Source organism: Plectropomus leopardus, chromosome 12 (assembly GCF_008729295.1).
Source record: "Plectropomus leopardus isolate mb chromosome 12, YSFRI_Pleo_2.0, whole genome shotgun sequence".
NCBI classification, from domain to species: Eukaryota; Metazoa; Chordata; class Actinopteri; order Perciformes; family Serranidae; genus Plectropomus; species Plectropomus leopardus.
This window is the reverse complement of record NC_056474.1, coordinates 12,569,943-12,597,182: the sequence shown is the minus strand read 5'-3', so window position 1 is coordinate 12,597,182 and position 27,240 is coordinate 12,569,943. Positions and strand designations below refer to the sequence as shown.

The 27,240-nt window shown below is 41.1% G+C and overlaps 1 protein-coding gene across 2 annotated transcripts; it reads right to left on the bottom strand.

Annotated features, from left to right (window-relative positions):
- Positions 1 to 6,075: 6,075 nt before the first annotated feature.
- LOC121951580 (BTB/POZ domain-containing protein KCTD1) lies at positions 6,076 to 21,884 on the bottom strand. 2 transcript variants are annotated; one of them, XM_042497961.1, is made up of 5 exons: positions 21,574 to 21,884; positions 13,402 to 13,580; positions 12,288 to 12,432; positions 9,982 to 10,287; positions 6,076 to 7,285 (listed from the first exon to the last, which is right to left on the bottom strand). In XM_042497961.1, exons 1-5 carry the CDS (start codon positions 21,580 to 21,582, stop codon positions 7,124 to 7,126), a joined length of 801 nt encoding a protein of 266 aa, XP_042353895.1. In that variant the 5' UTR covers positions 21,583 to 21,884; the 3' UTR covers positions 6,076 to 7,123. The 2 variants fall into 2 exon arrangements, with proteins under 2 accessions (XP_042353895.1, XP_042353894.1); XM_042497960.1 differs by lacking the exon at positions 21,574 to 21,884 and adding an exon at positions 14,374 to 14,697.
- Between the last annotated feature and the right edge of the window lie 5,356 nt (positions 21,885 to 27,240).

Sequence of the window (27,240 nt, the reverse complement as noted above, 5' to 3'; positions counted from 1 at the left end):
CTTGCAGCGACAGCAATGTTGGTCAGTGGACTGATCCACCACCCTGATGAAATATGTCTACTGAAATATCTCAACAACAATAGGGTGGGTTGTAATACAATTTGTAGAGACATTTATGGACAGCAAAGAATGAATCCTACACACTATGATTTGCTTTAAGCTGTTTTGTCCTTTTGCAGCATTTTTGTGTAGTACAGCTGTGCTAGTTTTAAGATACAGTTCCCAAATATATAGCCTTATTTCAAGACAATGGTACTAGCATTTGTAAAATATTTCTCCATTTTGACAAAATAACTCTTAAATTTTGTATATCAGATATCTGTAGTTCTTTGGATGAGATATTTTTACCTGTTACAAACAAATCTTAAGAGAAATTTTCCTAACTTTAAGTAATACTTTTCTCATTTTATTGCTTTTTCCCCCTTGTTTTTAGAGTTAACATTTTTGCAGTGCACCCTGTTTTGACCTGGCATCAATATGCGTCTCAGGTGATCTGATCACAACTGGTGTTACGGCCCTCCAACTGTCTTAGAGGCCAACATGGCCAGTCTTATCAGGCAGCTTGCTGACATGTGAGGGTCATTAGAGTGATTAGGCTCACCTGGGCCTTCACAGGCTATAAAAGCTGAGCAAGTTGTTGACTCGTTCTCTCCCCTCCTCCAGCAGACATCCACCCTGCACCTTACTGGATCAGGCAGGAACAGGCTCCTGCTGACTTTTGCAATCCCCTTACTTTTCCTCTCGGTTTTAGGCATAAACTGTACGAAACAATGGACGTAGCTACTGTGATGTCACCCATTGTTTTGTGGACTTCAGTTTTGACGCCTTAAGTTCTGTATTTTGGCTGTCTCCATCTTGGTTTTTGGATCCAGAAGTGACCATATTTGTATGAGAGGGTAGAGGTGTGGAGGAGTGAGGAGTGGATCTGACTCACAGACTGTAGCCACACCTTGTAGACAGCCTGTTACTCAAAGCAGCACCACCCATGAATATTAAACTGTAATATCTCGAAGTGTAGTACTAAACCTCTGGAGCATTCACACATAATAATAAATAATAAAGGTGGTGTGGTGGTACAATTATTGGAGCCCATTCTCACTCCCCACTTGTCAAATACTGCCAGTCATGTCAGTCATATCGCATCAGGCACTGAAAAAGGCATCTTTTGTGATAGTATAATACACACCCAGCAGCAGTAGTTTGTAAGGCTGTTGGCAATACTGTAATATAAAGAGCTACAGAGTCCCTATATGCCGGGCAGGAGTGAAGTTGGGTAGATCCAGCAAACCCAGAACTTTCACCTGGGAGCCCACTATTCTCTTCTCGTGTGAATGTTAAGCCAAACCATGATGTTTTTTTAGAAACCTAACCTTGTGCTTTTGTTGCACAAGGAAATAAGCATAAAATGATTTGTTTAACCAACATTTTAAGTGCATTTTGAAAACTTTTAAGGAGCAGAAGCTGTACATTTCCTGTGAAAATGGAAGAATATTTTGAAAAGACACAAACAGGCGTGAATTGACATGGCATCCCAGAATTTCAACAACAGACGCAGGAGGATACCTTTCGCACATCATATTTAGATGTGAAGGTCCACTAACAAAGCGATGGTGTGTGACAAGTTGGGATGAAAAAACACAAGCTCTTTGGAGTGAAAAGGGATATTGAAACGAGCCGTCCACCTCTTTTGTTTCTTCACTGTCCAGGAAACTGTACTTCTGCTCAAATATCTTGTACGGCCGAACTGACACAACCACCATGGACGTTATCAAAGCGGACTGGGTTACAATCTGTTATACATTAAAAGTGGATTATTACAAGTTGCCTTGGGCTCCTACAAAATAAAAAACTTGGGGGACATTAAGGATTATGTGTTAATGTGGTACTGCAGAAACAAAAGGAACAGGGATTTCTCTTTTTCATGCTGCTTTCTTAAAGAAGTTCAAGCCCGTGATCCCATCAGTGCAGGTGCTGAGCTCCACTTCTTGTATGTAGACAGGCTCTGTTTTACATTAAGACTTCTATAACTCAAGCAAAGCCACTGTGACACATTATTCCACTAGCGAGTGTCCATTTGAGATATTATCCTACCAGCGATTGTCCATCTAAGAACATTTAAAGCCCCAAAGACTGTGCAGGCATTCATCACACAGATGAACTAATTTCTCCACTAGAAATAATGGCGAGAAATATGTGGCCATTATATTATAATAAAGGTATTTATGAGCCTTCAATCTCACAGCCTCACTATGAGATATCTTTGAAAATTTGAAATCAGCTCCTGAGGCTTAGGGAGGGGGAGGAGAGATGGGAGAGAGGGTGAAAGAGAGAGAGACAGAGAGAGAAAGAGAGAGAGAGAGAAATGGCAAGGGAGAGATGTGGGAGTTGTGTTTTGCTTTTTTGCCACGGGTTACATTTATAATTATCTTGCTGGCATAAAATGGCCAAGGGGCTTTTTCAATAAAGGTAGGAGGCACCTACAGTACAGAATATTACCTACAGATCAACACAGAACAAGAGAGAAGGCTGCAGATAGAACAAGACTGAATCCAGAGTACAGAGTACATCATCTAATATGTGTCTTTAGTGAGGACATTCGCTGGGGACAGTGGCCACTGCTTGCACGTTATAGAAGTGAGCACTGTGAGGGCTGATGATTTGAAGACGAGGTGAATGAGTCCATCCACTGACCTTCACTTGTGGTGAGTAAGCAGAGCCCGCGGAGCGAGGGAAAGATGGCCACGTCCACTATCTCCAGGCCCTACGTTGCCTTTTGATGACTGGAAATAATCACTAGAGAGAAAGCGAGTGAGAGAGACATGATCACAGACTCACCACAGAAGAGAGGAGGATCTCAAATTACTTTATTCTCCTCAAAACCCTCTGTCCTCTAAAGGACTGGAAGTCAGCTTCTTAATACCATTCATCTTTTCTCCAACCGGCTGTGTCCGGAGAGGAGGATATCTCTAATTCCTTTTCAAGTCAGTCTGAATCCAGGAAGTGAGAAGAGATAGGGCTGGACAGGGTCTCATTATACTCAGGCTGCCCCACAGGTAACAAACTTAAAAATCACATAGGGTGCACAAAAGTACAGCTGAATTTTAAACTGAATACATGTTCATTCTCTGTCTCACAACACCCTTAACAATCATTTATTTCAAGAAAACATGACTATTTTTTTCATCCTCATCTACAGGGGTTCATGCAATACTGTAGAAAATAATGGACGTAACTACGGTGACACCAACAATTGGTCCGTGGGCTCCGGTTTTGAAGCCTTTAGTTTGTAATTTGGCTATCGCCATCTTTGAATTTTGGAGCCAGAGGTGACCATATCTGGGCGAGACGTTGATGCTGGTGAGGAGCGAGGGTCTGTGGGGACACCTTGAAGACCGCCTGTCACTCAAAGCAACCACCGTTGATTATGTGTAACTTTAAGCCTCAGTAAAATTTAAATGGGTGGAAATTATGAAAATTCCCCCCCATGTACAGCTGTCATGAATGTTGAAATTACTATAGCGACAAAAAACGTTTTTGTACCAGGCTTTTTCTGCTGTAAGTTGGGTATTTAAACATGGGGGTCTATGGGGATTAACCAGCTCCTGGAGCCAGCCTCAAGTGGCCGTTGGAACTGCAGGTTTTCGCACTTCTGTATTGGCTTCATATATCAGCCCTAGAGGAGGCTGTTTGTGTTCATAGAAAAAGAAAAAAACACAGATAAACAGAAGAATCTGATTCTAAAAATCATTAATGGTATGTATCACAGGAAAGAACAAGAAATATATGCTTATTTGCTTTCTTGAATTGAGTTGATAAGACAAGATGATTATCACTTCCATATCTGTGCAATACAATATAAAGCTAGCAGCCTGTTAGCTTAGTTTAGCACAAAGACTGGAAACAGGGTGAACATTAAAAAGAAATCTGCCTACCAACACTTAAAAAATAACTAAAATAACTATTTAACATGTTATGTCTTTGTTTATATGCACACAAACCAAAGTGTAAAAATTACAATACTGTGGCTTTACAGTTTTGTGTCAAGCTATGCTAACTGGCTGCTGGCTGGGACTTTACATTCATAGTAAAGGAACTAGAGAGGCATCAGTGCTCTCATGGCAAGAAAGTTAATAGTAATAGAGTATATTTTCTACAAGTTCATGTATTCCTGTAAAATCTTTGCAAGTTAAAGATATAATATGTAACTTTTCCACATTAAAATGTATAAAAACAACTAGACCAATACTATATTTTTTGTTGAGGTGACTTATATTATCCCAGAAGTTTCAAACAGTGTTCAAAACCAGAGAAATCTACAATTTTCATTAAAGACATGGTCTGTGTCATTTGGTCACCGTCGCCTGTCACCAGTATCATATCCCCTTTGCAAATGCATCAGGGTGGTTGTCTGCCAGAGGCTGTCATAAAGTTGACACGGTCAGAGAGTTCATTTTCCTGTTTATTTTGCTACCACCATTTCCTGTTTTATTTTGTATACTTACCCTTGTTTCTGTCTCCCAGATCCTGCTCCTTGTGTCTCACCCCATCCTAATTTACCTCACCTGCATCTTGTTAACTCCGTTTGTCTGTGTATATAATCCCTGTATGTTCTCCCTCATGTTGGCAGTTTGTTGTGTGTTGCTAGTCTCCTTGTGTATGACCATAGTCTGCCTTTTTGATCTTAGTCTCAAGCCTGCTCCTTGTTTTGATTTGTTTGCCTGAGCCTTTTAATTACCTGTGCATGGACTTGGACTGTCATTAAACCCTGCCTAATCATATCTGCCCCCGTTTGAGCTGTGCATTTTTGAATCCACCATTCTCCACTCCGCTGGTTAAAAGTGTGCTTTTTTTCCCAGTTTTAAGCCACATTTTTGCAATACATTTATTAGATGTTGGTCATTTTTAAGTATATACGTTTTTATTGGATGAAGGATTTTAGTCTTTGAACATCTGGATCATAGTTGTTAGAGAAATAAGTTGAGTAAATGTTAGTGGCAGCTCAATTCTGTGCTGTGCCAAACTGCATTGGAGAATCACTGATTTTTATCATGAAACTGCTTGATTCAGTGTTTTTAACAACATTGTTTTAAATGGGGAAAATACTCACATGATACTGCAGATAATTTGTCTCCTGGTAAAAACCTCATCAATGAACACTGCAGGAATCGTATCCACTAAAAACAGCATTGCTCTGTCTTTTGTTACTGTTTTGATTAAGAGACTCCTACTAAGTGTGTATATTGTACATTTTATGATGGTGGTGTTTTAAATATTTATCAAGTTGTATTTTTTCCATTTGAAATTAACAATACTGACAATTTGCTGAAAACATGGGGGGAAAATGGTACACAATGTGGGTTGAATGTGGGTTGAAAACATTGATCCATGAGTGATACATATTGCCTGTAACACTTGAAAGCCGGGTTGAACTTTTATCTCAAGTCTGCTAACTCTAATAGTTTTAGCTGAGTGTTGATGTGTTTGATGCCTGCTCCATGAATAATTTGATTTTATGATTGAGAGCAAAGCATTGCTGTGTACCACTCACAGTTGCACCTCTAGCCTATGAGAATAACAGTCAGTCAAAAGGGAATCTAGGGCAAAGAGGCCTTGAAGGGGACACATATAGCATAAACCGTAGATAGCCAAAGAAAGTGGAGATTCTGCCAAAAGGGATGAAGACAAGACGACAGGGCTCCGTGTGGGATTTCACTTTGGATTTTGGCCCTGCAGGGATATGTGGAAGCACAACTGACAGGACTTGCGTGGAGAAGTCGGCTCCATTCAATATAACTAAGTAAAGAATGCCCCATGTAGTCACTGATGCACCAGCATAAATCCTCCAAGGTACAATATTGCCTTGGCAAAGTTAGCTTCACCTATCTGGCTGTGGAGAGCTAAAACACTACATAGTGTGAAAGATTTGGTTGCCACTGAGCACATTCAGGATGCTCGAAAGAATCCTAAGAGGTAGGATGGATGCAGTAAAGTCAAATTTAAGGAATTACCATCTAGCTATGCAGACATGTGAAAGCAGTCCCTTCAGCGATGCAAAAACAGTGAATGGACACCATGACAACTTTAGTTGAGATTTATTTCACATTTTTTTGCTACATTCCTCTTTACTCAAATCTAGGGAGCGTAGGTGGGTCAGTCATCTTAGAAATACTTTATATCCAACTTCATATCAATCTGTGCTACAAGTAAAAGTGGTCTTGGAGTGGGTAGTACAATAAGCTTTAATCTGTTCAGTCATGTCTGAGGCAACAAATTTGCTTTAAAAAGATTCAATGTAAAAAACACAAACACATATACAATGAAAAAATTTACAGGTCATGACTTGGAGGAATATTATGATCCAATTAAATAAGTCCCAAAGTAGCACACAGGGGTTAGTAGTTCATACTCCCCAGTTAGGCAAATGGTGTGACATAATAATTTACTGAAAATTTTTTGAACTGCTGCATATAGGATGGTCTTTGATGGTTAATTTTGATGATACTAATGTCAACAATATTTAATGGAATGATCCAATAAAATAGCTTCCATTAAAGTAAAAAAAAAAAAACACTTCATTGGTATCACAATATTCAATATCATGTGAAAAAAGATGCTTTGCGGAAACTAACAGTTTATGACAACTGAGGCATTCTGTACTGTAAGCAACACATTAGTGACCTTTTTACAGCGGGGGATGAAAACAGCCAATTTGCCAGTGACACATCAAAATCAAGTCACCGGCGACAAGCTATGCAACATACTACATATGCAATTTGATTTATATGGGTATAATAGAAATCATATTAAACCTAATGTAGGCTCCAAGTTTTAAAACAAACTTTGTTTGGGGATCCAGCGTATATAAATCCTTTTTAAATTGGTTTATGGGGGCTAGACATTCACAAATGTCTTTGCAATCTCAAACTTATCAAATGTCTTGTATCTTCTTATGGCAAAAAAATCTCCTGTTGTACCTCATTTTTATTTTCTAGATGGTTCTTGAGTTTAAGAAAACAAAAACATCAACAAGGAAACGAAGAAAAACAGAGTCCACAGAGCTCTGCAGCGTCAAGCGTTTGGCTGCCACAGAAAAGTCTAGCACCTCCTGCTGCTCGGGAGGTTTCTAGTCCAGCTGCTCCTGCTTTATCCTGTTTGAATTGGATCCTCGCTGACTCGTCCTCCTCAGTTCCCTCCTCAGGACGTACTCGCTGAATTGGGATGAGTCCACGCCTCCGCCGCAGGAGCCGGCGATCTCGAAGCCGCGTTGTTGGAGGCGCTCTAGAACCTAGAATAGGTGGGATGGGATAGAGGGAGGAAGACGTCAGTGGGGAAAGCATCATTACCACCCTTTATTAGCACATATCTTTGATATTTAATGCCACTGATGTGACCTTTAACCTTTTGTTTACTTACTACTTGTCTACGAGTTACATGTTGCCGAGTTAGTGCTAAGTCTAGCATTGGAAACAGCTCTGGGAGTAAGCTGCAACATACGGCCTGTGACGGGAATTTGGATGAGACTTTCACAAAACCAAGAGCCTCTCATTGTGCCTCATGCCTCATTTTCATTGTTTTCTTCTGTACATGTGTGTTTGCCTGCATGTGTGTGTAGTTGTTCCTGATCTCGCAGCCTCGCAGACATCTACAGACCGTGTCCAGGGGGGCTGTAGGATCACATTCCATCGAAGAGGCCCCAGGGAGCTGTGAGGCTTTCTCTCTGCCACTTGGCTCAGTGCGGGCTGCTCAGCAAAACCCCCTCTCCCCATTTCTCCCCAGCCCCCAGGCCCAAGCCTCCGCCAAAACTACAAAGGTCCCCCTACTGCTGGCAGCTCTCTCTGCCCCCCTTCCTTCTCTCAAAACCCCCGCCCTGCCTCCATTAGCCGCAGATACAGCATCCACCGCCGGCGTGCTTTAATAACCAAACAGGATTATGGGCCCTGCCTGGGGACAACCTGCCAGGGAGCATGCTCACTCTCTTGCTTGCTCTCCACGACTCACACACTTCAGAGACGGGTTTGTTTGTGTGTTTTTTGGGAGGGAGATGGAGATTTGACTTCCTCAGATGGAGACACAGTCCAAATCATTGTGAAATCTTTTCAAATATGCCTCTCCTCCATCCTTTATTGATGCGTATCTGAGGATTCTGCCATCAATGAATTAGTGAAATATCAATATGTAATCAGGGAAATACAATATTGCCAAATACAAGCTGAATATTGAAGAGGAATTTAACATGTTTTTATGCATGTAGAAGTTTTCTTTTTAAAGTCTTGTTTTAGCCTAACAAATATAGTTTTGCCTCGAACCTATCACACCTCAGAAAGGATAATAGTGAATCCTTCCATACAGTATACAGAAGGATATCTTTGCAGTGGTGCCCCCAGAAATTTTTCATAGGGGAGGCCAGAGGGCAACAATGAAAATCTTGGAGTGGCACACAAAAACTAAAAGTCATAACTCAATTTCTAGGATTCTATTACACTATTGAAATTTATAAATAGTTGAAACCTGTATCAATATGTGATTTAAGGAATTGTATACACATACATATATACATTGGTTTCTTATTTTACAGTTATGTTACTAATTATCTGATATGAATAGACTAATAGCAGTGCAATCGACATTTTGAGTTCCACAGCAATCCTATTTTAATGAGTTATGCATGTGTCCATGTTAGACAATTCATTGCTCTTCAAGTAGGCTGGTTATAATGTTCCTTGAAAAGCCAAATATACAGCTTTAATTTGAAGGAGTACATTGATTATAAAGAGCAAGCATTCACTGGAAACAAACCTCAAGATTAGGGGAGACTCATGGGTATCAATACTACTACATACTCTCCATACTCTCATTCAGATATCTTATAAAATATAGCCAAGCATTGGGGCGTTATTTATTCCCCATCCCAACAAGCTATGCTGACATGCTTGGTACCAATGGATGGCCTAGGTCAACATATCAAAAGTGACAAAAGACAGAATTACACCCCCCAGAATTACCCCCCCACTTTGCTTTATTTTGCTGTCGAACCACAAGCCTGTGCAGCCTCAAAAATATTGCTGGTATTAAAGCACTTATGCATCTGGTCTCGGCAGAACTACTATTTGGTAATTGTACTGAGGCTGTGTTATACTGATTTGATCATTGGATACTACAGGCCAAAATATGTGTAGTTTCTTGGCTTTATTTTTATTTTAAATTGAGCATTGATCCAACAATCCACTAAGACACTCGGGGGAATCATGTTATATCTACTTAAGTGTTCCACTGCATCCTGAATTGCCCACTTCCTCTTTCTTTTTGCCAATTTCCCCCCAGTTTGCACATTCATGTGAGTCTCCAGCATGATTCAAGGTGTCAGCTATTCCTTCACTTAATAGGTTGAAAACCACCATTAACCCATTTGACATCCCTTCTCTGCGGGTTGGCACGAATACCCACTTGAAAGAGAAAGTTTAAAACAATATTATGGATTTAAGTGTAAATGCTTTTCATCCACATGGAACACAGAAAGGCAACTGTGTGCAATGAGAAGACGATATTATGAGCATTGCAAAGGGATGCATGATATTAAAGCTGACCATCTCCCAGCTCCAGAGATGAAGTTGAAATCATTATTCCGGTCAGATCACAGAAAAGTAAAGATGGTGGTAGACTTGTGTAATGATGGCTTGCTAAATTGATGCTTTGATGAACTCATCAAAGAGCTTATTTTTCCTCAAGGCTGTTCTTGTGACTCGATTAGATTAAAAAAAGATAAGATTTTGCAATCAGACATCAGTAAAATTCTAAAAGTCTACAGTGTAACAGCAGATGAAAAAGTTGAATGAACAGATCATCACCTCAGTCAGTTCCTTGGGCATACAACTCAATGTGAAAATATAGAGAAACAGACTTTATCTAACTTTTGAGTGTTTATACTTATAGAGAAATGCTACATAAAACGCTCAGTGTATATGCCCACAGTGTTCCCATTACCTGGACGGAGTTAAGGTGGCAGTAGCCATTGAGTGGGAAGCGGATGACGTGCGTGGAGTCATGGTTCCAGCCAGCATTGACAGAGTTGCACATGACGTCACCAATTTCCGGAAACACGTCTTCAATCAGGGCCTTGTCACCGCTGAGCGTGATCCTCTCGCCCAGGTCAGGTGCAACACGCACCACCAAGCACTCACAAGGGCGCGACACCCGGCCCAGCTCCTGGTCTTGGCGCCAGCGCTCCAGCTCAGCAAGCATGGGCTGCAGCTGGAAGTATCGTGCCTCCTCATACAGCAGACTGTAGTCCTGTAAGAGTTCACCCAGTTAGATGTGATAATATGCTGTTTCTATGAACGCTAAAATTACTGTGTATTTAAACGTAGTCTGGTAGGTTTTGCGCAGATAATTTTGGGGCTGTTCATGGTTAAACAAAAGGGATTTACTCTTAAACACACAGGTTTATCTATGTAGGGATCCTTTTCATACTGCTGTCAGACACTTGGAACAATATTCTGAGTCTGTCAGCGGCTCAACAAACAAGCACTGTTAGTGGATATGAATTGACCCAACACAAATGCCCTTAGTGGTTACACTGCAGCCTATTCGTAGGTTCCAGCTGCAGCTCTCTTGTTCAATACTGGACCACTTTTAAGAATTTTTGTTCCCATTGGCCACAAAAACATGTTAAAATAGGTCCCAGATCGAAAAACATCCAAGTTACGCTTTAAGCAACGAGTTTTATCATCAGTATCAATTGTTTTTTAAAGAACAGGCATTGGGCTTTCTGTTGGCCTACAGGTTGACAACACTGACCATGAAATGTCTGATCTCTAATTTGCTGTCAACTCGTTACTGTCTCCTATCTAATAAAGCCTAAGATATGCAAACAATACTTAAAATGGATTACATTAAAAATTTAATTTCAGTACTATTTTAATATTAATCCAGTGACACTTTTTTATACCTGACAAAATTTATGGAGCAAATATCATCACGGTGAATAAATTTGTTACACAAAAACTGTGGGTTTAAAGGTTTACAGACAGTCAAAATGTTGAATATAAAATTACGAAATAAGAGCGTGAGTAGTATGTGACTCACGCTGGGTCATGAGGTCAACACTGGAAAGATTATAATGATTATTATGATTAACAAAACTCTTTCCAACATACTTTGCCAGTTTCATTAATACAATGTTTAGAAAAGGCATTCTAGTTTGAATGTTTTTATTTACAGATACTTAATATCCTAATCATCCATAATCTCTCCTGTTTATTCTATTGTTTTTACATAAAGCTCAGGAATTGCCCCATGCAATCCTACAAAAAACATTTGATGTATATTGCACACAAAAAGAACCCAACTGTAGGTAGGTGGAAGCCTAAATGCAGCTCACAGTGCATATTGCTACACTAGAGAGCAAAATAACCAAAAAACAGAGTAAGCTAATCATTTTACGGTTGTGATTTTCTTTCTAATGTGGATCCAAACCAAAAAAGAAACTCGAAAACCACCGTTCTACATGAACGAGCAATAAACCCAAGCGAAGACACCATTCAGCAGAAATTACAAAAGATCCAGTGTGGAGGAGATATAGAGCGACATGTAACACAGGGTTGCGTGGGGTAGAGGAGCAGATCCTTTACCCGCAGGACTGCAGGGCCTAAATCTCACCACATTCGAGTTTTCTCATGCTCCTCTCGAAATCTACTCAATGTGAATGTGGCCTTAGCGTGAACTTGAGCCTGTCTTTTGTCTTTGCTTATTTTAGCTGACATACTTTCCCCTGATTGAGTCACACTGTGGACAGTCCATCAGATAATGTGGTTATTTGTTTTCTCTCAGGCTAAGTTAAGTAATTACTGACTAAATGACACATAAGAGTAAAAAAAAAAAAAAGGAATGCTAATGTGTCACATACAGTGAGACTCACCCTGGATGGACACTTGGCTTGAGAACACAGAGCGCTGATGAAATCTAGCACATGCAATGTGGTCGAGGGCGCCAGCACATTTATTTATTTGTCTTGATGCAAGCTTATTGTTTTTCTTACATATCTCAAGAGAATCTGAGGCCACTATGAGCTGGAGGGGACCGAACTGCATCTCGTGATGACTAAATGCATTATGATTGAGCTTTGTTTGCCCTGATAGTCTGTCTCCGGCATGGGAACCGTTTTCAGCAATTCAAGGAGGACGGGCGACCAAAGGCATTCCACGGCCTTAGCATGCATTGTGTGTGCGAAGTAGTAGGACTGCTGACTGGCTGATGGGACTTTACAGTTTCTAGGATGGACATCCACTCACTTTGAAGTCGTCTGGGATGAGGAGCTTGGACGTCCTGAGGAAGTTGAGGATGTAGCGGAACATGTGTCCATCCCTGTCAATGAAGTAGTGCTGCTTCAGGCTGTCCAGGACTATAGGCTCTGTGCCATCAAAGAGACGACCAATTCTACCCAGAGAGAAGGGAGGGGTGGGTGAGGCAGAAAGGGAGGGAGGGAGTGGGACAACATGTCAACACTTCCAATCTTAAATTCCTTGATTCTTGCATGCAAAAGCTCATAAAAGTAGTTCTGAACAAATTTTATGCATAATCTTTATACTACTCTTAAGATCGTGTTCCTTGCACCTTGTATAGTCAGAAAGAAAAAGAGAGAAAGAGAGGGCAAAAATTTATACAGTGAAGCAAGAGCATGTGCAAAGGGATGTGACTCACTCATTTTCTCGAGCTCTGAAATGTTTTTCACACCTTCGCACAGACATGCACACATTATGGAGCTCGATACACGCATCAGAGAAAGAAAGAAAGAAAGAAAGAACGGAAGAATGGAAGAAAGAAAGAAAGAAAGAAGGAAAGATTAAAAACAGAGGTGGTCTTAAAAAGGTCAGGGCCAGCTGGTAGCTGGTTGCCTGAGGCAGGGTGCCAGTCACCCTCAGGCCTGAGCTCGCAGCGACAGTGCGGCCTCCCAGCCTCCAGATGGCCCCATGCCCTTTGGCCCTTTAGTGCTGCTGTGACATCTGTCAGAATAACCAAGTTGCTTTTGTCTGTGCACTGCATTCTGCACTCCTACAAATTGTTTATCGCCCAAAAATAACTGCTTCACTTACACAAGGAAACATTCTGTGACACTACCTGATACATGCTGCAGATTTTTTTTGGGGGGGTAGAAGGAGCAAACATTTCATTTATACTCCGTCAAGATATTTCGGTGATTTGACGGGATGTGACATTTGACTGTTTAATGTCACAGGATGACATTAAACATTAAACAGGATGACATTCTGACGCTGACTTATAAAGAAACTCCCTGTAAGCCTCTAGATCTGCCACAACCTCGTTCACAGTTTCAAGAAAAATACTAGAAAAAACTTTATCACCGTCACACACTTAAAATACAGATGCATGATCGAGCAAACTCACCGGGATTCTGGGAATTTTGTTAAGGTGGCCAGACTGCTAGTGTACATGTGCCCGCCCACATCAATGTGCACAGGGGCGTTGGACTTGGTGAGCTGTGCAGGTGTTGGGATGCCCTGGTTGCTCAAGGGAGACACTGGTGACCGTGTGATCATGGGCCTGGACATGCTGGACCTATTATCCTGCAAAAAACACAACACAAGGGGGGGACATTACAGTGCAGGCAGGTAAGACAGATGGAAGCAGTCTGTTTTCATGTGTATATCAAGAAAAAATACACAATTATGACCACAAGGGGCTTTAAAATTAAGATTTCGCTTTTTTAAATTTGGAAAAAACAATTAAACACAAAAATCTTTCAGTAATACAATACACTCCACAGTCAGGAGTAAAAGAGAAGATTTTCTTCTCTGCAAGTTGGAACAGCCTGACCTTGACCTGAATGTTGCCACAATCCACAAGCATCCCACTCCTGTGGGCCATAATCTCCAAAACCAAATTAATTTGGAGCATCAATCTCATAGTCTTGGAAAATGAGCAATAATGACTCTTGATTTGAACACTGTAATAGGATTTGGAGAAATTGTCGCCTGTTAACCTACAAACACCATTAAGGAGACAATTTGTGTTAAGCTCTCAGAAGAAAATTACCCCCACCCCCCCAAAAAAGTTTCAGACCCTGAGTGAAGATGGGGAGAAAATATCCCACTATAGTGTCTGTGACACACAATTACTGCGGATTATGAGAGAATTAGATAATAAAAACATTTTCTGGAGATGATTAAAACTGAAAGCAGGAAACAGAGGGTGCGTGCAAATAGCGTGCGCACTCTTTTTAAGGGCATCTATTCACGCTGCATTCAATAAAACCTAAGTGCCACTTTGCTCCTGAAGCAGCAGCAGAGGAAGAGACGGTCCGACCCCAGTCTTATAGTAAATGTCTTTTTCTCACAACAAACAATATCGGACTTTTACCTGCGCCGGCATCACTGTGTTTGGAGAGGAAGTCACCGAGTGGTCATTTTGCTTGAGAGATGCTGCGGGAAGCGGCTCTCCTCTCACTGCGAACATGAGTGAGGGCTCCCTGCACTCCGCCGCTCGGATCGGGAGCCGTTTGAGGGAAGCGTGCACGGACTCATCCACGGAACTGATTGGACGCGGTCGCTTTCTCGCTTTCTGATGCGTTAAGTCCATGATGTCCGTTTCGTCCATTATCGCAGCGCAGACGTCGTCGAGGTGAGCGGCGGAGAGGACGCGGAGGGCTTTTTTTCACCTGCCAAATGTGGAGAGGCGTGAAGAGAAAAGCGGGATCGCGAGCACACCGGGGGGAGAGCGGCGCCGTGGCTGTCACACGGAGCAGCTTCTTTGCAATGGCTGGGAGAAGTCAAAGCCCCCGACAACATTAGCATTGTAGCGCCTGCGGCTCTTTTGGGCTGTCGCTGTTTCAGTGGCAGGTATCTGCGTCGCATTTTCAGATTAAAACAAATCCTACACAGCTAAAAAAAAAATTAAAATAAATAAAAAATGAGCGTCTGGTTCATGCGTGTGGGGTCAACGCGCACATCTGGACCTGCAGCTGGCCTTTGCCCCCCTTTTTGGAGCTTTGTGTCTGCGCCCTCCTCCTCATGTTGCTGCCCATTGTTCAGCTTTGTTCAGCAGGTCAAACCCACAAAGTTCACAGAAAAAGACATCCAAGTGGTGACCAACCCACTCTGGGCCCCTACATTACACCCTCCACCCACAGACACACATCACTCAAAAGCACCTGACTGATCATGATCTTTACAATCACACAAAAGCAACTCTTTTTATAATATTTGCAGAGTATTTATGTGACCTCATGTACACAAAGAAACAAGTATCAGAACCAGGGGCATTATGGGGGGGGGGGGCAACTACCCAGAGGGCTCTTGAAAATACTGGTATAAAAGGTTTGGTTTTCTTTTTAATTTTTACGTTTTTATGTTTACATGCAGTGAAGTCAAGCTGCAGTTAGCTGGATTATGCGGATTACTGTCCTTGTTCCAGTGTTACAAGCACTGGAGGAGAATTGATCTATTGATGGAAGTATGTCCTACTCCACCACGGTAGGCGGTGATATGCCTCCTTTCAGCTAGTTGCTATTGGACCCTCTTACAGTTTACCTATTATGTCACATACAAAACAAGTTAGCAAGTGGCAAAAGGGTTGAATGTCAAACAGTGAAAACATGGATAACTGTTCGGCACTGTACATTTCGTACATACACTACTCTTGATTTTTTGCCTTTGTCTGGTTTTGTTTTCTTCCTTTCTTCTTCTTTTGTTTTTTTCCCCAGCTTTCTTCTATGAATTAATGCTGTTCGACTTTTGGATCAAAGCACACTGAGGGTAATATGGAACATGCAGTTGAACAGTCCAGTTGAGGCATACACATGAAAGAGTAAATTGACCCCCAACCGCATTATCTAGGTGTGTTAGTCTGACTTTGAGAAATTGGGTTTAGTATGATTACAGGTGGATAAATATTTTAACATGTATTTTAAAAGTCCAGTTTTTGTCAGACTAACACAATAATTTGACTTTTTCTAACATCATGTAAACATACTGGGTGTATGTCTGGCGTTAAATGCCATTGTGTCCCTTTGTATCATTCTCTGTCCTCTTTCTAAAATCAGAGGTTTTTGTTGGTCCATGAACGCAGCACAAGCAGAGCTGTCCATGACTTATTTTTTTCCTCCACAGTAGTTTGTCACTCATGGGGTGGATAATTCATCTGTTGTTCTGTTCACAGCTGATCAGATCAAATTGATGGATGAGAGGAACAGCTGTTTGTAAGTTAAAGTAAACTTTTAGACCCAGCAGAACTTCCAGTGTGGAGCAACCCTGTATCGACTACAGGAGACAAACTAACAGTTTAAGAGGTAAGAGGGTGAGGCTGGACCTGGTCTATTGTGTGACATGCCAGCAAAAAAGATACACTGAGATGCAAAAATATGTTAAAGAAATGTATTAAAGAAAATGGATCAACTCATAGTAACGTGCACAAACTCAAATAATCACAGTGATCAAAGAAAGTGCGGTCAACAAAAAATATAGTGACCCATTCACCCTCTCTCCTATCAACCCAACACAGGTGAAAAGCAGAAACTAATACAGATTATGAATTTCACTGCCAATATCCATGTGACCCAACTCTGCATATTCCAATAGCTTTTTCTAATGAGTGGTCCAGCTCCAAAAATCTATTTGTGGTGGCACATGTTTTAATGTGTGGGAAAACCTGCAAAGCAATTAGTGCCATAACTAAATTAAAATTGGCTAAATAAATCAGGTGAAAGACTATAAAATTGTGGATGCTCTCTGAGGCCCCCCTCACCCCTGAAAAGTGCTAAAGCCAAGTGAGTGACTGCTTATGCTGCTAGAGCACCAACGTACACTGTCCTAAAAAAAAGGGAAATTTGGGTTCATAAAAAGAAAAGAAAGAAAGAAAAGGTGAAGAAAGCAAACTGAATTTGTGAATATTTCAAAAATGTGTTTGATAGACACAAGGATCAAGAGAGGAAGGGCAAGGGCCCACAGAGACTGTGACCAGAACATCCCTCCAAAAAAGCAGTCTGCCCCCCACAGAAGACACAAGCATCCTTTTGATCACTCTCTCATTGGCTACCAAACATCTGAGTAACTGTGGCGTGTAAACACCACCTCCGCTGACCACATCAGCATTGCAAAACCACCCTGCTAATGATCACAGAGTATAAAACCAACACCACAACATGTCCAATTGCTGTTAAAAGTACTGCCACAGCACTCTCCTGGGCTGTTTTTTTTCTTCATAGAAAATGCAGGGAATCCACAAATTTTAATAACATTCAGATTAAAATTAATTAGTTCAACCACTGGCCTTAAAACATCCACATTCCTGCTTCTCATTGGCAGTGTGAGTTTCACACCTAGATACCCAATTAGCAATTAAGCTTGCCTTTGAGTGTAGGCCTCCAATGCGGTGTGTGATCCTGGTCTGATTTGCATGCCGCTTGTGCACGCGCTGATAAGCGCAGGCAGCAGCCATACATAGTTTTAAAATTCAACTCCAGAATCCCTCGCAGAAGGCAAAGGGGCCTGGAGGGCAAAAGAGAGAGAAATCACATGGCTGCTCTTCAAAAGGGGACCTGTGTAAGGCAGCCGGCAAAGTGCGTGGGATCACACTCAGAATGCAGGTAATTTGTTCCCTGACTAATTTGTGGAGATGGTGGTGTGTGTGTGTGTGTGTGTGTGTGTGAGGAAGAGAGAGTGAGTGAGTGTGTGAGAGTGAGTGTGTGCCTGTGGAGAGTAAGTTCTGAAAACAGCTTGGTGGAATTGGATTTCCTCAAAGCCTTGTCATCGCAAAGGTGGATTGAGTGTAAAATCTGTAAGGCATTATGGAAAATTGCAGGGGAGAGAGAAGAGAGAGTGAAAGAGAACTGGTGGTTGGGTGGGTGGTGAAGTGGAGGGGGGGTGGCGGGTTTGTGAGAAGGAGCTCTTATATCACAAAATCATTCAGAGTTGTTGGAAGTAAAGATACATGTGTCTCTGGCCTTTTCTTTGACCGATGTCAGCATCACATTTTCGCATTTACATTTTTGTCTCAAGGACAGTTCAAAGGTCAGCACATCCTCACAATCCATAAGAAAGCACAAGATGCTCACAAACTGGCCATCAGCTCCACTGCAGATCTTCCTCACCTGCACTTTTCCTAAAGGACCTGTTGCCATTTTGAATTGGGCCAGTGGTGGAAGAAGTATTCAGATTCTTTACTTAAGTAAAAGTACTCATACTACCCTGTGAAAATACTCTGTTACAAGTAAAAGCCTTTAATTGGAAATGGTTATGAAGTAAAAGTAAGTATAATAAGGAAACTGTTCTTCAACCATGAAGAGTGAAAGTACAGAATGCAGAAAAATCTTTGAAAAAAAAAAGCCCAATCTAAAAATTATTTTAAAAACTGAAAAACACCCCCAAAACTCGAAATCATTAAAAAGGAGGAAAAAACTAAAAAATCAAATTTATAAAAAAAAATGAAGAAAAAAGAAGAAAAAGCATAAAACAAACTTAAAATTATGAACAAAATTGAAAATTACACCCCCAAAACTCAACCTTAAAAAATAATTACAGGAATAGACTCGTCAAAACCATTAGCAATTAATTTTCTGTGAATATACTAATTGATTAATTGACCAATTGTTGTATATGTACTTGTATAAACTGTTTAGAATTTAATTTACAACAAACGTCATATGGTATAAAGCTTTCTTATGTTTTTATGCAAAAATCGTCACATTTAAAGAAACCAAAGCTAGCTGATAAATGTAGTGAAGTAAAAAGTACAATATTTCCCACTGAAATGCAGTGGAGTTAAAGTATAAATTAAAATGAAAATGAAATAATCAAGTAAAACACAAGTGCCTGGAATTTGTACTTAAGCACAATACTTGAGTAAATGTACTTAGTTACATTCCACAACTGAATTTGGCACAGTGCTTCAAAAGTCTCCCATGCGAGGGCGTTTGTTCCCAAAGTTTCCGTCCTTTGTGAAGCAAGTCTTATGTGTGTTGGGAATTTGCTCGTTTACCAGCGTGTGTCATTTTGTTGCACCACAGTATGAACAAACAAATCTAAAACAGGCACAGTGCATCAAAAAGCCTGGAGTATTTGGGCTGCTCCAGTTACTCCTGTTGTTTTTTCCATCACTGGCCTCAAGTCTTTCAAGCCTTTTATGCAAAATCATCATCTTCTTTACATCTCAAGGAGCAAACACTATAGCTTTGCATCTTTAAAAAGCTAACACAGGGTATATCACCCCACAACTGCTCCCCAAAACTTTAGGAATCAAGTGCCTGTCTGCCATCGCAATATCAACGGCCCTGTTGGGATCAACATCAGCAACAAACTAATTTTCCATCCCACAATGCAGCTCTCCAATGTTTCGACATATCGCACAAGACACAATTAGCATTTCAGATCAGAGCATTAACATTCAGTTGGAGGCAGGCAGACTGGTATTTACATAATCTGGATGGGTTGTCTCTGCTTTGTTGCCTGTGGCCATTTGTTTCAAATGTCCACACACAGACAACTACAGACTTTGGGTTCACTTCAGTCACTGCCGGCTGGAAACGCAACAAAATAACAGGTAGTGAGGCCGTAACAGAATGCTCCAAATAGACTGTGTTTGTCTGGTCAGGTGTGTGTCACTTTGGATTTTATAAGTGGTCACTGAACATTGTATGGTAAAGCTCCCATGTAAATAAATGGGTCAGTCATTATCATTAATGTTTTTGTTTTTTTTTAAGAAATGCACTGACAATATCTTGATGAGGACAGAGAACATTGCCTGACATGTCAATCTCACAAGTCATAACTTCAGGCTGATTATATTTAAAGCCTATTTCTCAGTAAAAAGCAGTATGTGGTGACAAATGTAGTAGTGTTTTCAGTGTGGAAACTACTTTTTTGTTTCAAGTATGGATAAGGAGGTTGTCCTGCAGAAAAAAAAAAGTTACCAGAGGAGAGCGACCTTGCTGACCTGTTCCTGAGCTAAGAGAAATGTGATTTTCTGGATAAACCACTTTTACAACTACAAAGTAAAGGTGGCAAATAAGAGAAATAATGTATCTAGATCATCAAATCTGTGGTAACGAGTCCGCAGAATCAACAATGTCACAAAACTCAAGCCGCTCTGGTAATAATCACTAAAAAAAGCAATCTGAACTGATGCAAAGTTACTGATTTTAAATCCAAACCAGTTCAGTGCTCCATATAACTGTTCCCTGAGATTTATCACAAGCTTGTCTCCTTCAACATCTCTCTTTGTGGAGTTACTGTAGCAGTGCATCAGCATGACATCACAGATAAGGAAGTGTGATCAGCGCTGGGTTGCTGCAGGCTGTTGGAGACAGTGGTGCATGTTCACTGCTGGCACAGAGCAAACTGTCCTAGGGCACAGGAGTGGCATATGAAGTACAATAACAGTATTTCTCTGAGGGGTTCCAATTCAGCAAGAAAAGCACCTTTAACTTGGAACTGAATTGTGTTTTTTAAATATTTATCTTTTAACAGATCAGTGTGTTTGAGTGTGATCTTACTGGGAAACAGATGTACAGATGCTGTGCATACAGTCAAGTAGTGGAGGCGTTTTGTTATTGCAGCGCCATCAAGTGATCAGTCCTGACAAGTCAACATCTCATTCTGTTTATTCATGCGCCCTCTCAAACTGGTGAAACTGGCTTTCATTGCAGGTGACCCAAACTTAGAGGGGTTAGTTTATAATGTTACATTTAATAAACGTCTTTTAAAGTCCTCCCTGCGGCACAGTGACACAAAAAGTCACCAAAATCTGTGTTTTGTTTAGGATGTGATCTATATTTTTACAGTTTAAACTTAATGAAGCTCAGCAGATGTTTATGTACGCATTTCAAGCTCCTATAGGTGAAATAGGACCAGATTATTACTTGGAAAACTATATTTGCCGATTCGCAGTCGGACCTTGGAGTTGATTACGCACGGCGCGGTCAGAGCCAAGAGAGGAAGAGGACAAAATCCGCTCCTATTTCTGTCTCCGTTTACATAAATACGATTCTCTTAACACAGTCACGGCGTGTATTAAAGCATGATTCACAGATTCTGCATTGACGTGTGTAAAAAGGTACATCCTGTCTTACAGAATAGGAAAAAAACGCCTGCGGCAAAATTACTCCACAATGGCGTCTTTCATTAGAAGATCTGGGGCAGCCAGGAAATAGAAACAGTTTCGCGACAAAGACTGGCTTCAAAAAACACTTCGTGGACACGACGAAGGCTGGTTTGAGTAAGTTAGGAGCAAGTTGTGGAGCACCAGCGACACGGAGACGGCGATGTGTGCGGAGCTGAAACGCGCCAGGAGCGAATTCACACGGTGGACACAAGTGGAGTGTTTGCCCGACAAGATCGCAGTGTAATCCGCTGTTCGTTCACACACACGCACCAAAGCTTCGTATATCGCAGCCACGCGAATACATTTGTACAGTAACTGAGGAACAATAGCCAGGAAGTGGTTAAATATTTTTTAAAGAACTGTACCGCTCGAATCGCTTGGCACATGCGTAAAAGCTGCTGCGCCTCAATGTCCCAGTCCACCCAGCCTCGGAAATAATAGCAAACCAAATAAATCTCCGCTTACCTGAAACATAGAGCGGCATAAAGTAGCTTTTTATGCACCTTTTCCCTCCGATTTGGCCCACGATCTGCTTCTCTTCCTACACCAGTGAGAAATGCAATAGCTTGGCTAAGGTAGACAGAACAAAATACAGAGAATACTTGCTCCAGGGCTCCGAAACCCCTCAAGGCAAAGATCAGGATACAATTAGCTCATGTCTCTGCCCCAGTCTAAACCAATCTGCAGAATAAAACTCCCAGCAAAGGAAGAGATCACAGCAGCAGTGCCTCAGTCTTTGTTGAGTTTATGTTTTTATAAAATCAAATAAAGAAATCTTTTTTTTCTTGCATTTACAACACCCTCACTCCTCCTGCCTCCAACTTGCCTCCCTCTCGCAGAGAAGCTGATTTTAATCGTTATGATTAGTTTTGATGTAACGTTCCCCGGGGCGATTGCTACAAATGGATGGAGTGTTTCTTTGCCAGGGAGGAAAAGCAGCAGATGATGATAATTATATAGATTGTTGGTAGAGTCCTTTGATTTTTTTTCTCCTCTCTCCTTCCCCCTCAAACATCTAACCTATCTAGTCTTTAACACATGCCATCCATGTGCAATAGGACAACTTGTTGATGAGCCTGGAAATCAACTTATTAATTTAACGGAGTGTGCTTAATGAAATTCGCACTCCTTTGTAATCTTTTCGCTCTCTTTTTCCTCCCTTTGGACAACCTCCAAATGACGTCGTTGTATAAATAAGCACTTGCAGCTTGCCTTGCCCCAATCAAGTCTGAATCAGTGCCTGGGGGTGATGTGCGAGCTCATTTCAAATGTTCAACCATGCATGATTTCAGGAAGATTGAGGCACTTCTGAGGCTTTTAGATTTACTTGGGGAATGCAGTCAGCAAGAGCAAGTGCACGTTTAAAGTCACTCCTTTTGTGAAATTCCTTCATGTGAACATGCATAAATATTCTGAGTCCAGAGTGCTACTTTGCGCACACAGATGTGACAGTTATTTCTTTACATTCTCACCAGTTATCCTCACAGTCACACACAGTGGAATAAGACTGGGAAAAAACCCGCTTTTGCGCCCCCTACTGTTGAGAGCGTCCACTTTTTTTTAGCAGCAGCCATGAGATCAAATCAGTTCTGCCATGTTTTTGTAACATTAACCAACTTTAAAAGCAGGACAAAAGAGAGAAAACATCCAAATATTTACAAACAGACTGAGTATTTTAATGTTTGTCCAGAAAGAAAACTGAGTCCAAGTTTGTTCTCAAGTTCGAGTGCCACGTGAGGGACCAGTGACTGATGGATGCAAGCACACAAACAAAAGCATTTTCCAGTTCCTCTCATCAAAAGAGTTTCCCTCTCACAGCATCTTTCTGAGATGATAAACAGAATTGTTTTGAGGAAAAGCCAGCTATCCCCTCCATCCGATCCAAGGGCCATTAAACTTTCCACTTATTTGACCAGTGTGTCCCACAGGAAAACAAACACAGGATTAAAGTGTTACTACGGAGTTATTTGCCCCAGAGGTTACTGGCTGGCGCAGGATACACCCAGCCCCAACTATCATCCCACACACACACATTTTTATGCCATTAGTCTGACAAACTATAGTGAGCACAGAACGCCCCCAGGCCTTAAAATCCCATGCGTTACCCATTTTCCACACAAATGGAGCCCATTCACAATGGCATCCACTCACTTCAGTATTCAAAATATGCATCAGATGTTGTTGAAGCTAACCAGAGGTGATCTGAGAGTGCATGTGGTGTTTGATACCAAAAAAACAAAGCCATTGTTCTGATGCCGCTGCATGTGGAAGGGTTAGTATTTTCCTTGGATCCAGACCTAACTGCTACAGCAGCAACAGCAGGCGAGCGCTGGCTGGCTGCACCATATTTTGGTGGACAAATTATCCAGATTGGTTGCAGATGTGAGTTTGCCCCAAACAGAAACTGCCCTGCCTGAATGACATCATAGGGATATTAATGCATACACAGGAGAGAAAGAGAGAGAGGAACCCTGGAAAACTTATTCTGCTTGTTGGAAAATTCAAAACCGGACACAAAAAAAAACCTTATTAGTTTGGTTATCCATTTTTTTCTGTCTCAACTTAACACTTGAGGCAAGACTATGTAAAACATTCCTCCTTTTACAAATTAAAAGTTCCTCAGCAATAAAAAAACACCCTCTTCAAATTCACTACACCATTTCCAGCTACTGCCCAATTTGGTTTGGTATGAAGGTGAAATCAGGTCATTTGCGGCACTTTTTGGTAGATTACCAAAAAAGAAACCCCACCTAAAACTCACTCTCTCACCCTAAATACTATCTTAAGTGTTACTTTTACAACTTGTTATGGATTTCTGCTATAAACATGCTGCCAATTAAAATAATTTTGAAACTCTGGACCGTCATATATGTCAAAAACCCTGAATTTACTCTCATGACTCATTCAGGTAAAATGGGATAGTGATGTTTGTTGTTTTTTTTTAAATTGTTAAAATTGATTTATCAGCTCATTTGTTAATTTATTAAATCATTTATGTGACCTGTGGCTGTTTATCAAAAATATTGTCTGAATATCCTGCCATATTTTCTCTGGTCTTGTACTTCCTGTTACCTTGGTGTCATTGTCTGAAATGGACATGTACCTGTGTAACAATTATGGCTAATTCTGAATCAATGTGGCTGACATGGACTCATAATCTCAAGTATTTTTTTAAGTGACAAAAATGCTAAATATGACAAGGTGCTTAATATGACAAGGTGGCACACAACAGCATAGGTTGTGATTCAATGGCATAAAGTATTCATTACAAAATCCACATGCGACATGGTTTACCTGGCAAGTTCTGAGATCAGCCTTTTTATTTTTTTAATCTTTGCTCTGCCCATAATAGTTATCTTAGACCAAAAAATTGATTGTTTCTTGTGTAGGACATTTGTAGCAACAACTCAATAACATGTTCAGTGGTTGGCTGCCAATATGTACAGAGCCCAAGATGTAAAACCTCATTTGTCCCATTTTACCTCATGTCCAACATAACCTGACCTCAACCAACCAGGGGCTTAGGTGGATACTAAAGATCTCAGGGATACTTTGCCGATTTTCAAACAGGTTTGTATCATAACAATGTGGGAAGCAGCACAGATTTTCCTGCTCTTCTCTCAAATAAAATACACTGAATAACGCTCTTCACTGGCTGTAGGGCCGTTTCTCAGACTACAGATTGTACTTCTGCATCCATGGACACAAGGAGCACACAGACGGGGGCGTGGCCAACTCCTCTCTCGCTCCTTTAAATGCAGACCAAACTCTATCAAACTGTAAAACTAAGTAGTGCTGATTGAACATAAACCAAGATACTGTTACTGTGTTGCCTATTTCTAGGCTTAAACTTTTTTAAAAACATATTTTAGCTACTGTTTAACTGTAGTTCCAGACTGTTTGTCACCAGCTGGCCGCCATATTGTTTCCTGTACTACTGATATGTTTATTTGGGGTCGTGTTTACTGTGTTCATGACCTAAGTTCATTTCATGTGGTATTTACGATCTTGTAAGTGGAAATTTTTTGGAAGCTTCAAGTTTACGATTTGTGATGTATTTGCTGACATTTTCAGAAATGGCGCAGGCCACAAACTCTATTTCTAGAGGGATGGTAAGTTAATATATCATAATTTTAGTTGTAAAGAGCTGTTCTCTGTAAATTTATAATATGTTTGAGGAAAATACTGATATCCCCAACAGCCTCATCTTTTCCATCTGACACTATGCCTTTGCATTGCCTGCAACAAGTGACTTGTTCACTAGCTTGCTAAATTATCAGTCTCTGTGGCATCTAGATGCCGACAGTAGTGTCCATGTTGCAGTTGCCTGGTAGATGTGCTCTGTTTTGAAAACGGTTTCCCATTTCATAAATACAAGCTCACAAGTTCCATTTGAATGCAACAAAAATTGCCAAACTCTCAATATGTAACCCACCAGCGGGAATGTTTCTTGGACACTGCGACACAGTGCATTCTGGTAGTTGTAGGCTCTCAAACAAAAGCAAATTCCACAGCCCCTTTTCCCTGTTTTCTCTGGTCATGTAGCACCAGTTTAACAAGTATCTTCATCCCTCCACTGCATACACAGCCTAGTTTTATGAAAAGACTGTCTCTAGCAGTGAAGTGCTTCTTTAAATATATATTAGATAACAGACATCACTAAGTCCAGTTTCTGACTAACCCTGATTTAACTTTACTTATGCAACTGTTCGACTTCATTTTAGCATTTAGTTTCATCCTGTACATGTCACTGAATTGGCTTCAATTTAGCAAAGTTACTTCATGTCACCTCAGTGCTTGAATTCAACCTAATTTTAACACTGAAACTGAAAAACTGGTTTCATCATCATCACTTTAACAATAACGTAGTCCATACTTTATGGCATCTGGATGTGTATAACAGGAAAAAAAAGACACTGCTTTGCTCAAAACACCTTTATGACCTTCATTTGTCAAATATTATTATTTACCCAGCCAAACAGGGTGAACCACCTTTGCACCCAGTGATTGCCATCGGCCCTCTAGCCCCCGCAAACCAGCCAGCGTGGACTTAGAGAGATGGTGGTTTCGCCTCAGACCACGTTAATAACTGCTGCTATACTTGCCACACCCCTCTAATGGCCTGTGGTTATGTAAGGGAGTGGGATGGATAAGGGAAAGTGCTGAAGCTGCTCCAGAGCCTGAGTCAATCTGCCCTGCAGGGTTGCACAGTTTTAGGCCAGAACTGTTCATCAAATATTATCTTTGGCACAATGAAATTTAGCTCTGGAGAATGACTCTGTAGTCCAAGTCCTACCATCCAGCATGGCCTTGGAAGGCTCAGTATTAAGGCTGGTGATTATGTGACAGAGGAGCTCCTTTGTTCAGCTAGTAATAGCAAAAAGTGAAGACAACCAACAAGCCTGTGCACCATAGTTGTGTCTTTGTTCATGAGAAACTTCCAACATGCAAACTCTGGGGAGCCATGCATGTACATGTCTCTGACTCACTGTTACAATGGGGTTATTACAGCTTACAAAACAAGCATGACGCACATGTCAGAATCTATTCTGCTCATAAAATAGTTTCTCTTTGACAAAAAAGTAATCACAAATCAAGATTTGATATTGACAAGCCCCTTTTTGTTCCCAGAAAAGATGAGGATCCCACTTTGTACGGGATCACTTGCAGCCCCATTTTTCAACTTACCTTTTAGCCCCAAATGCACCCATCCCACCCACAGTGGACGGAGGAGTCAGTGACACCACTATGAGGGGAAGAGAGACAAGAGGAGGGGGCTGCTTGGGTAATGCTGGGAGGCTCTAATAAAATGTAATCCTATTATATGGTTCCCACTAGAGGGCAACAATAATAAAGGTTTCCCTAATAACACGAGCAGACCAAACCCAAATGGAAAACAGCTCCTCCGGTCAAGTCCCACACTTGTACATATATCCTCTCATTAACCCAATTGCTGTTGGGCCACATTACACCGACAGGCCTTCGAGATTTAGCCGTGATGGCGAGGCAAGAGTTAAGTCAAACAAATGTGTTTCATCAAACTGCAGTTTGGGCTTCTCTGCATAAAGGAATTGAAGGGGGTGGGGGTGGGAGGTAGGGTGAGTGAGGGAATGTGTGCGGGTGGGAAGTTAG

Bases quoted from the DNA above. Each gene is read 5' to 3' on its own strand.
- LOC121951580 (XM_042497960.1), bottom strand. From the start codon at position 14,610: ATGGACGAAACGGACATCATGGACTTAACGCATCAGAAAGCGAGAAAG. The intron at 13,581-14,373 runs GTAAAAGTCCGA...TGTTTTTTGCAG, and splicing joins ACACAGTGATGCCGGCGCAG to GATAATAGGTCCAGCATGTC. The intron at 12,433-13,401 runs GTGAGTTTGCTC...CTCTCTGGGTAG, and splicing joins ACAAAATTCCCAGAATCCCG to AATTGGTCGTCTCTTTGATG.